This window comes from Haemorhous mexicanus, chromosome 9, assembly GCF_027477595.1.
Source record: "Haemorhous mexicanus isolate bHaeMex1 chromosome 9, bHaeMex1.pri, whole genome shotgun sequence".
In the NCBI taxonomy this organism is placed as follows: Eukaryota; Metazoa; Chordata; class Aves; order Passeriformes; family Fringillidae; genus Haemorhous; species Haemorhous mexicanus.
Window position 1 is genome coordinate 6965481 of NC_082349.1, and position 15017 is coordinate 6980497.

Consider the following 15017-nt stretch of genomic DNA (forward strand, 5'->3'; position numbering starts at 1 on the left):
AGTTTTGTGGACAATTACAAGAATTAACATGGACAGATTTAGAGCCTGAGTTTTGTGGAAATAGCTGGCATTTTGAAAAATGCCACAGAAACCAAGATAAATAGGAAGATCTTTCAGCAGTAATGCTACTACTTTATTTTCAGAAAAAGCAGCATTACTTTCTCCCACAGCCTTATTTGCTGTATTTTAAACTAGGACCATCCAGACCTATTGATCAAAACAGGAGAGTAAAGCAGAAATACAAAATTTCATGCTATTCATTCAAGTTAACTGAAAATTAAAAACTAGAAAAAGCCTTTGAGCACAGAGGAATCATCCGTTTAGTATTTTACCATTGGATAAATATGATGGATTTAAAAACTGGAGGTTATCAAGGGCTCAGAGAACCCAGATTCCTTCTCCCCTCTCTGGGAACATCTCCCTTTGCTCCAGCAGTGTCACAGCATGTACCTGCTCCTGTGAGGGAAGGAAGAAGCAAACCTATTTCTCAGGCAACAGAGAAAAAGGAAGAGAGGGGTGCACAAGACTGCACTTCAGGGGGTCACTGGCTCTTTTTAGATTTCAAACTTCCTTTCAAAACTGTTCTGCCCTTGTTCCAATGAGGCCAGGTCACCTGAATCCCCAAGTAAATTGTGAAACGCTTCTTTCGCATCCTTTCAGGCGTTGTCCTTTTTTCAGGACAAAGCAGCAGTTTAAACAATCTGTACCCCATGCATCACACATCTTATTTTCCTTCTGATATTTGATGCAACTGAATTGCCAGGCAATCTTCAACAGCAGCAGTGACCTTTCATATGCTTTTATGGATGGGCAAATTTAATTTCTAAAAATAGATTCAATTTCTGGAATAAATATATATTTCAACACACACTGTCTCTTCCCTCACTCTAAACTGTTTTGCAGAATTATGTCAAGCTTTAGCTGTAAAAATAAAGTGAAGCTTTTCTCTCCCACAAGATGATGCTGCTATGAAATGGCGTAAATAAAATATGCACTATGATCAGCTGAGGAGGAACAAAATGTGTATAACCTATTACCACCAAACACAACTCCCTCCAATGCTTTTCCCCAACAGATAGTCTGTAAATCGTCACCTCTCAACTTTGACTTGAAAGGGCATCATTGACTTAAATAAAATGCACATAAATATTTTAGCTGCTGGAGTGAAAAGGGATTATTTATCATAACATGACTGAATAAAAAGAACATTTCTTCAGTTATTTTAGTCCACACATCAGAGCTGACTGTGCCTGGCTGTTCTGCTGATCCTGCTATTAAGCCAGTTCCTCCTGTGACTGCATGGCTGTTTTGCAAGGCATCAGGAGAGAGAGAACATTAAGCTGCCACAAAAATGTTACAGAAGTGAAAAGGACAGCATCTCGGGCCACATGCATAAAATACATACATTATTTTTAAACAGGAATTAAGCCTTGTGGGGTCAAAAAATGAGTGCAAATACAACTCCCCAGAGCCACCTCATGTTCAGTCTAGGTGCAAGGAACAGCAGAGCCCACGACACAGATGGGACAAAGCCAGCAGGACCACAGTGACCTTGGCAAGCAGAAGTAATTTGCCACTGCAAAAGGCTTTCACAGATTACTCATTTCAACTTTCTTTCCATCAAAACAGCTTCCAGAAGGCAGCCAGAGAAATTCCACCTGGAGGACTGCAGCTACCCAACATACATGGACAGGGGCCAAGGTTCAGCCCATCCATCAATAAGATATTTACAGATTGATTCTGAAGCAAAAAACCCAGCCACAGTAAATGAAGAAAGAACAAAGCAATCTTCAGTACTTTTCCAGCTCAGTGTTGTTCTACTAAATATTTTTTGGTCTACAAAACTGTGTGCTACCGAATTCATTTCTAGCTGTTCTCTTGAGAGAGGTTTTTTAATGCACCAAGGGTGCATTTTTAGTAACCGTAAAGGGCATCTGTAGCTAAAGTAATTGGGTCTGATAATTAAATATAGTATCTCCACAAGTTTAAATACTTCAGCCTTACAAAGAACGCCAGAGAGATGCTGGAAAGCAGCATGTGGGGGCAATGGGCAAGTGAGGAGGTTCAGCAGTGCTGAGTACTGCTCCTCATCACCTTGAAACCCTTTGGAAACCAGAGATATCTTCAGCAACACAAATGCCACTGGCAGCACTGAACACACCTGATTTATCCCTCAGCGTGAACACTGGGAAAGCTCCATCCCCACTGCACAGTACTAGGGAAAACAGACCTAATTTATCAGGATTTCCAGAAGTAAAACATAATTAAAAATATAAAAAAAACAAGGGGGTAAAGGTAAGGTAATCACATGCGACGCTGCAATGAAAAATGAGGTTGGAAACTACTGATGAGATGTCCCTGGGGCCAAAACTTTGGCTGTTGGGATAGAAGGCTCCCTTGGGTTCATTTTAGGCAACTGCATAAACCCAACTTTATTTAAAAAATCCCAAACCCTTCCCCTCAGCCACAGAAGAACTTACGCAGCTCCTGTGCAAGTAGATTAGATCAATCTCTTTGCTTATTATTAAATTTCAACAGCTTTCAAGAGCCCCCCCCACAATGTCCTTTTATTCTATGCTAGTCTACAAGCTATTAATAAACATACAAACCCCAAAAAAAACTATTGAATTTCTAAAATTTATACTGAATTTAAAAAAAAGTACCACGAATATGATTTTACATAGCAAGTTCCCAGATAACAAAAGTCTTACTACAGATTAAAAAAAGCATAATGGTTTAATTTTGCATGTGAGAAATGTATAATATTACGAATAATAATTGGTGTGGGTTCCAGTGTCTGGAGGCCTTTTATTGCATGAGTTTCCTGTAACCTTGAAATATTATGAATTTAATAGCATTGCTCTGGTTCACAAAAAAGAAAAACAGAGCCAAAGCAGCAGAGGTACTTAGGGACAAGAAATGCAGTACTTTCCTACAACTAAATAATGTTCAAAATATACATGTGCTGCATGAAAAACTGATCTAGATTTTTCAAGTTCTACTGAATTCTTAAATAAGCATTTTCAAAATATTTTTTCCCTGATAATGTGCCTTTAAAAGCAATTTGGAGAGCAACTTTTCACTCTAAGTGGAAACTGCTGAGTCCGAGCCTGCATTTCCACCTGCAGCAGTTGATAAGATGGTAGATTTTGCTGCCTTGCCTTACATATTCCTGTAAGTGTTTCCATTAGCTCTACAAAACCATGCTGTGAGCATTTTGATGTATGGCCCACATGCCTATCTGTGGGATGGAATCTGGATGGTCTGAGGGAGGTTTGGAAGCAGCCTTTCCTATGAAATCCATGCAGCTGCTCCACCACTTTCATAACCCTCAGCTCAGCACTTCTGCTCTCCACTGATCAAACATCAGAGGAAAAACTTGCCTGAAACAATCCGTAGAAATACACCAGAATCCAAGAAATATTTTTGCTTCAGGGAATACCACTTTGTCCAAACCACAATCTTTAGCCAGACTGCCAAAACCTACAGTATTGGCTACATTACACTGTATTTTTTTTTTTTTTGGCAAGATAAAACATCACTGACACTACTTGTACCAATATTCAGTACAGTAAAAATTCTATTTTTATATTAACACTTTTAGCTTTGAAATACAAATCAACTACAGAAGAAAAATTAAGAAAATGGTGCAAATCAGAAGCTAGCATTCAAAAAAAAAAGATCAAAGCAGTTTTAAATAATTTTAATCTGATCTACTGTTTGCTCCTGTTCAATTTTTTGATTCGCATCCCTTAAGCTGTATTACTTGTCAGAATTTGGGATGTGGAAATCTTCTGTAAGCTGTTCCAGAACAGCTTTATCAGCCATGCAGCAAAAACAGTGACACTGTAGAAGCTTGCTTTTCTAGTGAGACCACTTAAGAAGGCCATTGAATAACTAATGGTCTATTACAAACAATGAAATAAGAGACTTCAGTGGGAAGCCTCCAGTTTTTAAAAAATAAATCAAATTAAGGATGTGGAAATTGAGAAAAAAAATTTTTTTTTGAGAATGGCATATTCTAACTTGAGGGAAACATGCTTTCAACACATGAGGACGACAGGAGTGCCACTAAAAGAGAACTCTGTGACAGTATTTCCCATGAAAACATAAGGAAACATGTAACTTGTGAAAACACCATCAGGTACTTCACCTGTTTATGGATAATGGTATCACTCTGGCTGTTCTATTCTACGTTTAAGCCTCACTGTCATGCTTTAAAGAGCTTCCTGTTACTTTCCCCTCTCTTTAACAATAGCAGCAATTTTGGAGAAGAGAGATTTCATCTTCTGCATGTCCGCTCATTGTTCCAAGGAGGAGCTCGTTAACCCCCTTACAATGGAGAATAAAATAGTGATGAAATTGCCAGAAACAGTTCCAGCTACTTTCTCCTGTTCCTGAATTGAGCAAAAGGCATTTCATATTGTCTTACCTTTATGGTTTTGGTCTGGAGTCTGAGTCCATTTAAAGTGTTAATGGCTTTCTCTGCATCCTTTGGATCAATGTAGTTAACGAATCCATACCCTAAACTCTGCCCTGTTGAAACAAAAAAATAAAGAAAAAAAGGACTCAGTATTTCTCAGCATAGGAACAATTTCCAATAGTACAAGCACAATATTCTTACACTGTTCCTTTCATCCCTGCCTTCCCTTACAGTCTCTATGCTGTTTTTCACCATTTCTTTATCTCCTTAATACAGGGGGAGCCATCAGAACTTGAAACTGCTGCTCTCAAGATCCTTCAGTAAGAACCAGAAGCAGCAACTCCTCACCCTGCCTCCCCCCAGGAGTTTACTGCAAAGCATGTATGAGGCTTGACAACAACAGAACTGTGTAATAGTTTTGTGCTGAGCTAATAAATATAACTGGCTACCCTGCCAGTAACAAGGCCACCTCTTAAAATTAAATAAACACACACATGTAATTTTGCTGCTGTTTATAAACAAGTCTTGAAGTATTTAAACCGCAAAATTAGGAAACTGCATTTTTACACCAACCTTGAAGGAGCTGAGGAACAGAAAACCACCTTTTCATCTCTTTTTACTGCTCAGTGAGCAGCCAGTAAATAGGAGAAGGGACAGCCCAAATTGCAGCTGGGCGAGGGACCGCATTAGAGCTCCCCTCGGAGCATTCGAGATGACAGCAAACCCAAACAGTGCAACAACTGCTGCTGTGCACGGGATGGCAGGAGGCCACTGCAGCAGCCAAAAGCCTTTCAACACTTCTGCTTGCCCAGCCAGACCTGTGTGTGTGTTTGCAGCAGGAACAGACCCGGTTAATAAGTGGGCTAAGTGACACGGGGCTGGAGAGGCCGTGCTGGGGGCACTGCAGGGATCACAGACACACACAGGGCTGTGGGGCTGCACAGGGCTGGGAGAACCTGCTGCACAGGGATCTTTTCCCAATTCCCAAGCAGCAGCTTTGCAGCACCAATTCTATTAATGCAACGTGACAGACAGCCGCTGCCAGATCCCTTCCTTCCAGCATCCTACTGAACTTATTTTGCATGTTTGGAAAACACAGCTTTTTCTTTTTATTTTTTTAAGGCACATGAACTCAGAAGCACACACAGACAATCACATTTCAAGAATCAGTAAGCCCAGGCAGGCAGGTGAACCATCCTGTCAGGCTCCCTCTCATACACCCTTCTGTGTATCTGGGGCACAGCAAGCCAAAAAACCACCTGTCCCTCAGCACTGATGTGCAGGGGATCAAAATGCTGCTGCTCACAGGCAGTGAGAAAGCAAACATGTGAAAATCCCTCCCCAGGAGAGGAGCAGCATTTGTGGAGATTTCTAGCCACGGGAGCAGCAAGCAGCGACCCAGCTCCTGCTCACCAGGAGGAAGGGGAGGTTGGGAAGGCAGCTGCACACCAAGTGCCTTGATGTCCCCTGGAGGCACAGATCCTGCCTCCCAGCACAAAGCTTTGTTTCTTTGTCTCCTGGACTACAAAAAAGCATCTGTGTGTTTCTCAAAGTCAGACGCCACCAAAAATACAGCGTTTGCTGTAACACAAATACAGGGAGCGCTTCTGTCTTACGAAATCAGATCAAAGCCCTAAAAGCTGCTAACTATGCAATGGAAGACTTTAAAAATCCATGGAAACACTGCAGGTCATGCCTGAAATGCCCACATGCAGATGAAGGAGAAGAAATGGCTGTTTTAACATACAATACAGCCAGGGAGCAATTCCGTCCCATCAATTTAACTTCAGAAAAAAGTATAAAAACATACTCAGTCTTCCTGGAGAGCTGAACTAATCTCAGCAAAAATATTCTTACCCAAGTTACATGACATTAACCAAGAATGACCTGAAGTCTGGCTGAGCACAAAGCCTGGAACAAAAATACTGTAAAGATACTTTCACTGCCATGCCTTCTGCTTGCCTACCTGAGGTATTTTATAAAGCCCCAATCCCTGTGCCTCTGAACACATAAAATCTTTAATACATTTAATCCTAAACAATCCTAGAGAGAGGGAAGTCATTCCCTAGGAAACAAACATCTTTTTATGGGCAGGAAGGAGACTCAAGGATCAGAGCTCGGATAACCTGTGTTTGTATGCTTTCCCTATTAATCATCTCTGGGCTTCAAAGGTACACAGAAAGCAGGAGCAGCTGATGTGAGACTGGGATTTATGGCCAATGCCTGATCCTGGGCTTCCATGTCCAGCCACTGCTATTCTCAAGGCCTCTACAATGTATACACTGCTTTTCAACATTCTCCCTTCTATAAGTACTCACACAAGAGAGACCATGGACAGCAAACCCACAGACAGCACTAGCAGTAGGAAGGGGAAATAAATGGCAATACAAGAAAATAGTGAGATCACAATTACACAGCTTTTTTTTTTTTTTTTTGAGTCCCCCAGTAACTTTCAAGTTATTTAGATACCATCATCTCTCATTCTCACTACCAAGTGGCAATGCCTAAATATATTTTCTCCAAGGTGAAGGATAACAAATACCAAAACGAATAAAGTTGGTCTTGTCTGCATGCAGGACTGCAGAACTTGGCTTAATGAAAACTATTACACTGTCATACCATTTTTCTTTCAAATAACAGGCCTGCAGAAACAAGATTTCTTCTTGTTAGTGTATATACTCCTGGACATCTAGAAATAGATGAGATTTGTAACAGGATTGCAGGCCTGTTACTCAGAAGCATTTGGTTATGAATTCATATCCCACTGACTGTTGTATTAGCTGTACTGTACTCTCATAAAAAAAGGTGAATGCTCAGAATTTTGAGCACTGAATTTCTATTAATTCAATTAATACTCCTTTTATCTTAAAAACTCTCAAACTCTACACCCTTCATCCCAGCTCAGTGCAGTTGTTTCCATCAGCAAATTCCTTCTGCTGCATCCTGGCATAGCCCTCACTGCACCAGTGAAGCTGAAGGGAAAAAAAACTTCCCATTAAAAGCTTTCCACTTCAGGAGTGTGTTTTGTTTGGTTACTTTGTATTTTCAACAATCTCACCTAAATATTATCATGTGTTTGAAAACTGACAAAAACACCCCAGTCTCAAAAAATTGAAAAGAAAACCTCAGATTAGTTTTTTGTCTGTGAAAAGCTTTTTGATGACTGTGGAAAACATCATAAAGTTTTACTGTGCTAAACATTTACAGTTAAGAAGCCAAAAACATTTATACATGCAGCTAAAAACATGAGTTTCAAATTCCTCTCAAGAGCAATGTACCTTATGTCAGACAAAATAGACTCCAGATATGAAAGAACTAAAAATTGTTACAGGTGAAGAAAGGAAAGGATTTCTTCCAAAATACAGTAAACAGTATGAAATTCCCTATTTTCTTCATCATGTGCTCTTCCTGCATGTTCTCCAAAAGGGTAACACTTCTTTGGACACAATCTGGCAGCACAAAGCAAGCAGCTGGACCTCTCAGTGGGATCCCACAGAGACACTGTAGTTCATTCCCATGCTACACTTCCCAGGAACAGCACTGTAAATAGTAAATATTTTCTGTGATTTGGAATCCAATAGTTCATCACATGCTGTGATTCAGTAGGTCAGGCAAGAGATATTTCTAGATGATCCTAAAACAACACCTTGTTATCTTGCTATTCCCACTGCTCTTCCCGAGTGTTTTCTCTAGCAGCAGAAAATGGATAGTGGACCTCCCAGAATCTGGTAAGGAATAGGTCTAAAAATGAGCAGTAACAGGGTTAGAAGTTATCAAGAACTTGACAGTCCTAAAAAAACCAAAACAGGCAAAGCCAAGCCCAAGCTGGAAATGTTCATGTTTTGCTTTTGAGAAAGTTCCATTTCAGAGCTGAAAATTCCACTTAAAACAAGTAATGAGAAAAAAGATAGGAAAAAAAAATTAATTCACCCTGTATAATTTTTATCCATACATCCAAAAACCTGCCACTGTGAAAAAGGCAGTGTTAAAGACCTGCATCTTCCTTTACTTCTTCTGTAAGCCAGTCTACATTGGCCAATTCCATATTTATGTTAAGAGGTAAAGGGAAAACACATAGAAAAACCCCTCTAAGTTAGAACAGAAATATCATAGAAAACCAATTAAAAAAAAAAAAGGCATAAAACCCCTCTAGTAAAGGTTGGAATAACAAAACTTGGTTGTTTTTTTTTTAGGTTACTGAAAAAAGATCTCTTAACACTCATTCTGACTCACCAGAAGATACTAATAGTAACAGTACAGAGACAAGAGGCATTATGAACACCTGAAGGAGGATGTGAAGATATACCCAGGTGAATGCTAAACAGGAGCTCCTGAAGTTATATATGTCTAAATGAAATGATCTGGATTACTTGCAGAGAACAGACTCCAAAAAAAAAAGGGGCTAATGGCTCTCTTTTGTGATCAACAAATTCCAGGACCCTGGAGGAAAAAATGTTTGCTCTGGAATTCAAAGAGGGAAGACTGGACAGCCCAAGCACTTACAGGTCCAGCAGTCTAATGCTGAGCAAGGCAAATTTACAGAATATTCAATACTGGACTTTATTATTAAAGAATTAGTGAGGGGTAATAAAATCAATGTCAATCAAATTAAGTCTATGGAAAATAGATCCTGTCAAACTGAACTGACAACCTTCTTGATGAGATTACAAGTTTGACCTATAAATTTTAAGAATACCATTAAATCAACATTGGTCTTCTCTAAAGGACTTGATTTGGTACTGCTTATTAATTGACTAAAACAAAATTAACAGGGCACACATTAAATGGATTAAAAAAGGCAACAGATCTCTTGCTGGGAATTGTGAACAGGAAATCACGAGAAAGATGCTTTCCTTTAGGTCTATCTCAGGAAACAGATCTTGGCCCTAAATTGTTTCTTTTCACCAGTAAATGGAAAAAACCCAAACTCCTTGCTTGAGAAAACTGACTGCAGAAAGACAGGAGGAGGAGAGGATAAGTACAAAGAGGACAGAGGGAAAGCATAAAGCAATTTAAGTTCCTCAGTAAATCACAAACACACACATTTGCCCAGCACAAAGATTACATCCTGACAAACCAAGTTAATTGTGGCACGCTTTAGGAATGCTAAAATGAAAAAAATGACACAGGCTACATCAAGCTTGCAACATTGACACAAGAGTTAAAACTATTCCTGCCATCAAAGTGACGGAATCAGAAAGGGAAAGAAAAATTGCTACTTCTGATCTGCCTATGCTTTGCTGAGGAAGAGCCCAGTCCTGGTGCATGAGAATTGACTACACAAGAACTCCTTCCGGTGAGATAAGGGGGTCAATCTGCCTACCTGATGAAAAAAGTTGTGATAGTGATTTGAATGAAGCTGAACACTACTACATTAGTATTCACATGAAGTACAATTTTTTTTTTCTTACTAATGTTTGCCCACTGAGTTATGTATCCCAAATCCCACTGCTTGGCAAGTGAAACCAGAGTAGAAACAATAGAGCAAATGCTGTTTTCCTGTGGAAGCCATTTGCTCTGTGTTTTTGACATGGAAGGTAACACAAATTTAAGTACCTACCAACCATTTTGTTAGTTCTACCACTAGATATTCTGAAGGCTTGATTTTTTTCTGAAAGCTGCGCTCTAGCTCAAGCAGAAATTAATCCAGGGAACGCTTTGGCAGGATGTGTTAAGTGCTCTATAATCTCTTCTGCTCTGAAGCTCTACAAATACACTGTTCCTGCTGGTTCTATGAAGAACAATCATTGCCACAAGCAAAGCAGAAGCAAACAACTTTCTCAAAGTCTGAAGCCTTCCTATTGCAGGAAACTATTTTAACAGCAACTTCGAGATGAGTACAACTTCTAATTGCCCACCTGTGACCAGGTAAGTTAAAATATGGTTACAACCATCTTTTTTATTTGGAAATAAATTACTGTGGAATTAAAGAACTACTGTCCCCACAATAAGGAGTCATTCATAAGAACAAGCACAGAATGGGACAGCAGTGATCTGAACTGCCTCAAACTGTGGTTTTGTTGTCCCCTGCCCAAATGTAAAACCTAATTAAAACTGCCCTCCCGACAGGCGCACCGCGAGCGCCAACACCATCCCTCCCTTGGGAAGTAGGGCACGTCTGACAGCTCATCTTGCATCAGCCAGGAGGAGTAAGACAGCAACAGCCTTCAGTCACTCTGCCTTTGGGACCCAAAGATAAATAATGCTCACCATGAATTCTCCACATCTCCCCAGATCCATTTGTGGCTGGTCAAACCTCAGTGAAATTTAGGGAAGGAACTGGTCATGGGGTGAGCTTCTCCGTATTGCAGAAGCTCAGCGCACCTTGCTGTCCACCTGTGGCTTTTCCAAGCAAACCTGCACATAACTCTTCCACTTTTCCCAGTGTTCAAGATTGAGATGTTTGTAATAAATAGAACCTATGGATGGATGGCAGGGAGATTGCTTTCTGACTTTTAAGCAAGAGAAACCAAAGAGAATTCTGACATGCAAGGCAGTCCCTGCTCCAGCAGACAGGTCCATTTCAGAACACCACCCTGTGAGCCTTCAAACCAATTCAGAAGTCTTTTAAACACATTCCTGGGATGAAAAGGAATGACTGCAACTCATATGAAAAGCTGCATGAAGTAGAGGATTTTGGAGAAGGTTACATAAATATCCTTGAGATGATATATTCAAAATGTGCAAAAAGGGTCAAGTGAAATGACTTTTATTTTTTTTTCTTGTTGTTTCCACAACAGTCACAAACAAATAGAGCTGTTCATGCTAAAAAGAAGGTAAGCTATAGAGAGAAAATTCAGATCAAGAGAAAAAGAGATCTGATCATGAGCCCAGTTCAAAACCTGCTCCTTGTCTGACGCTTTTTCATACCCGTAATGTCAGTCTCATTCATCCTCCACCTCTTTACCAAGGAGAATCACCTGCTGTCACCCCAGCAATGCACACTGCAGTCTCAGGAGAACCAAACCAGAAGGGAAGCATCTTCTGCACACAGTGCTCCTAGGACCAACAATTAAGCTAAGGCTGTCACTGTCACAATTCACTGCAACCCATCTATGAAGAGTAACTTGTTCTGTGCTTAGTGCAGCTCTGTCACAGCACCCATTTAGTCTATAGCTTATTTACAATACAGACTCCTTATGTTTGTACAAACTAGGATTCATTCCATACACATTGTCCATGAACAGCAAGAAAACATCCTCCCCCTATTAACTCTCACTTTTGTAATTTAGGGAAAAATGCACAATCTTTCTCAAAGCAAAAGCCAGACAAGAATGAGTGATAAATCACTTGGTTTTTTGCTTTTTGCAGGAAGGCATCAGGATACAAGCTTTGTTTCAGAACCTTCCATCAAATTACTATACTTGAATTATCCTTAGTTCTTTTGAGAAGATCCCACCCCATACATTAGGAGAGGTCAGCTGTATTTAAATGCAATTCAGTCTAGAGCACCAGATATGCTGTGATCCTACAGTGCACCTACAATTAAGAAGCATGATTTGTCCTCAGTGAAAACCAGCCACCAGCATTATCTGAGTCCTTAAAATACTATTGGAGAGCAAAGCCAAGTTGCAGACTAACAGTAAAATGCATGTTTAACAGATCCCCTCCTGAGAAACATGCCTATAGCTTCACAAAAAAATAAAGTAAAGCTAACCCCAAACCTCTGGGAAAAATCCTCTATGATCCACAGTTAGAGCACCTGCAAAGGCTACACAACGACAAAGATGCTCAGATGGGACAAGATCCCTCAAGCAAACTCTCCTCCTAAGGCATTGGAGCCCCGATACCCAAACAGCTATGGCACTCCCCACCAGGTATCTGCACAGAGAAAATTCCTATCACTGCCTTAATGCCAGAGAGACTCAGCTAAAAGCTCATTCGTGCAGGAGCGAAGCTTTTTTTGGGGAGCTCGAGGGGAGACACGAGTTGCACAATTAGGTCCCATGAGAGCCCTGTGCACACAGGATTTAATAAACTCCAGCCCAAGTGGAAGGGGCTCCTTTGCACCAGGCCTTCCCCAACAGAGACGCTGCTACGTGATTAAAAAATCCCCCAAAGGAAGCCCTTGCAAACAGTGTGCTACATCCCACGTAAAACTCTCCCTCGGGGAGAGGATAAGGGAGGGAAAATGAACCAGACATACAGACACCACTCACTCAATTTTAATATCTGAATGGGAAGTGCCAGATACCATGACAACAAGCCTAAAAAAATAAAAGGGGAAGAAAAAGAAGCGTTGCCCAAAATGTGGAACAAATCCTATAAATGTAGCTAAAGCAAATTATTAGTGCAGGTGAGGTAACTGCAAGCCCTAGACCTTCACATGTCACTGGAAGGAAGCCATGAAGACCTGGACACAGTGACCTCAAAATCAAAGCAAGACTCCCCAAGCCCAAAGCAAAGCAAGCCCCCCACAACAGAAAGAAATATCATTCACCCAGCACCTTTAGTCAGAAAGCTTGATTTTGCCAGGCAATGCCAGAGGAGACACATGAGTTTTGTCTTCTGTAGTTCTGACAAATCTCTTAAAGCAAGATGGTGTAACTGAATGTCGTGATTTTCAGAGATGCTGAAGCAGTAGCAGTTCTTGTCTAAATCAAATACCAATTGTCAGTAACTGTCATTTTTCAAATTAGATACAAAAATTAATTTCACTTTAGAATGGCCCCATATATCCAACTCCCAACACAGAACAAGATGGAGCACCCTTTGACAGCCTGCTGCTGTCCAGCACCACCAGATCCTGCCAAAAATCCTACCCCTACAGAAACTTCAAGAGGGCTCCCAAAACCAGGCAACTGTGCCATTTTATAACTGACCACACCAGCAAGGTGAGACACCTGCTCTTGAAAATTGTGCCTTACAGTGTCCTAAAGGCTTCTATCATTTCATATCTTCTGCATCTCACCTGAAACAAGGCTTTGCTCTTACCTGCAGACTACAGAGTCCCACCAAGTCAGCTGTGCCACTGCTGTGCTTGAGGACATGGACTAATCTGCCTGCAAAGTTTAAGTGGCACTTTGAGACAGATGCTGCTGACTTGGCTGGAGTCTTCTGTGGTTCCCACTACCATAGTATGGAAGCATTTTACCTCTGAAACACACCTTTCTTCACAAACATCACTGTGGAAAGCACTTTTATTCCTGTTATGGAGAAGAAAAACTGACAGGCATCACCACTTCCAGGGTGAACTTGGACAGAGTAACACAGCCACTATAACAGGGAGCTAAAACTGCAGCTCCCCCCCTCTAAGATTGGAACCTTATCATTGTTCCATTGAGAGTTGTGTTGGGCTAGAGATATCTTGTAAACAACACACACATTTCATGTTCTGTAGAATATATTATCCTCCTTTTTCCTTTTTTGTTTGCTTGCTTTTATCAAGTTTCTTTAAATGCAAAACTAGATTTTCAGCATGGGTGTGCTCATACTACTGCAAGCAACTGATTAAATAGGTTTTGAAAAGCTAGTGCTCCTGACATACACAAGGCAAGCGAGTTCCATTTCTGAACAAATATTTGGATTTTGCTCCCCTCAGTTGACATCTCTTGCTTCCCCTTCTTTTCATCCTCTCCTCCCCCTTCCTTCAAGGAGCACACAGTCTCTGAATTAGCAGCTGTTCCGAGAAGAGCAAGGCTGCACTCCTCCCTGCTTTGTCCCAGAACAGAACAGGGACTGTACTATAAAAATCCAGTGTTCTGGGGACAGGCATGAATGGACAAGAAACAGCCATCACTTGCCTATCCTGAACAGTAAATTCAATGCTGAAGAAAAGACTTAAACACAAGAAAGCAGACATTAGAAACAAACAGGCTAACTGAAAACAAGAATCAGTGAGAAAAAGTGAAAACAAATAGAACCAGGGAAAAAAAAAACACAAAACCCTGAAAGATGTAGCAGCACGTAAAAATGGTTATCAGCAGTGTGGAAAAAAAATCTGCAAAAGGAATTAAAGAAGTCACTGCATTATACTAAGCACGCACTACGCTGTGGGAAGCAGTTCTCATCCCAAACAGGGGATGTCACACTGGGGAAAAAGGACACAGCATCACTGGACAAGCAGTACAGAAAGAATGGTAAAGACCACACAACTCCAAAAAGGAATGTATGTACCAGAGAAAAGGAAGGCAACGAACTGAAGGCAAATTTCTGCACTCACGACATTTTAAAAATAAGACCTAAGGCTCAGGAGTGACTTAAGATACAAGCTTAGAAGTGTTCAGTGCTAAAACACTAAAATATGGTATCCTTTGATGAAATCTGACCAAAGTGAGATACAAAAGCCTACAGATATTTCAAATGGGTAAAGACTATGACTGAAGATGAAATATTAGAAGTGTGCTGCTTTTAATACTGTTATTCAAAAAAAGATGAAATTACAAGAGGGTAGAAAGAATCATTGTCTGGAACCAAAGAGAAAAGGCACTCCAAGAGCATGAGCCAGCAGGTCACAGAAGAGGCACACGCTTCATTGCAGCAGATGTATCTTCCCTCCTGCATATCATCCCAAATGCTGGCACTTCTGAAATTCAGATGAAAGTAGAAGGCAACTAAAAATTTTAATACTGAACAATGGACCAGAAGCTGAATG

The 15017-nt window shown here is 40.6% G+C and overlaps 1 protein-coding gene across 7 annotated transcripts in view; it reads right to left on the reverse strand.

The window, feature by feature from the left end:
- The window catches only part of ELAVL4 (ELAV like RNA binding protein 4), a 64726-nt gene that overhangs the window by 15321 nt on the left and 34388 nt on the right, over positions 1-15017 (reverse strand). For all 7 annotated transcript variants that reach the window (XM_059853854.1, XM_059853852.1, XM_059853853.1 and 4 more), the window contains exon 3: positions 4433-4536. In XM_059853854.1, the coding sequence (XP_059709837.1) occupies positions 4433-4536 (104 nt within the window). The remainder of the gene's footprint in view (positions 1-4432; positions 4537-15017) is intronic.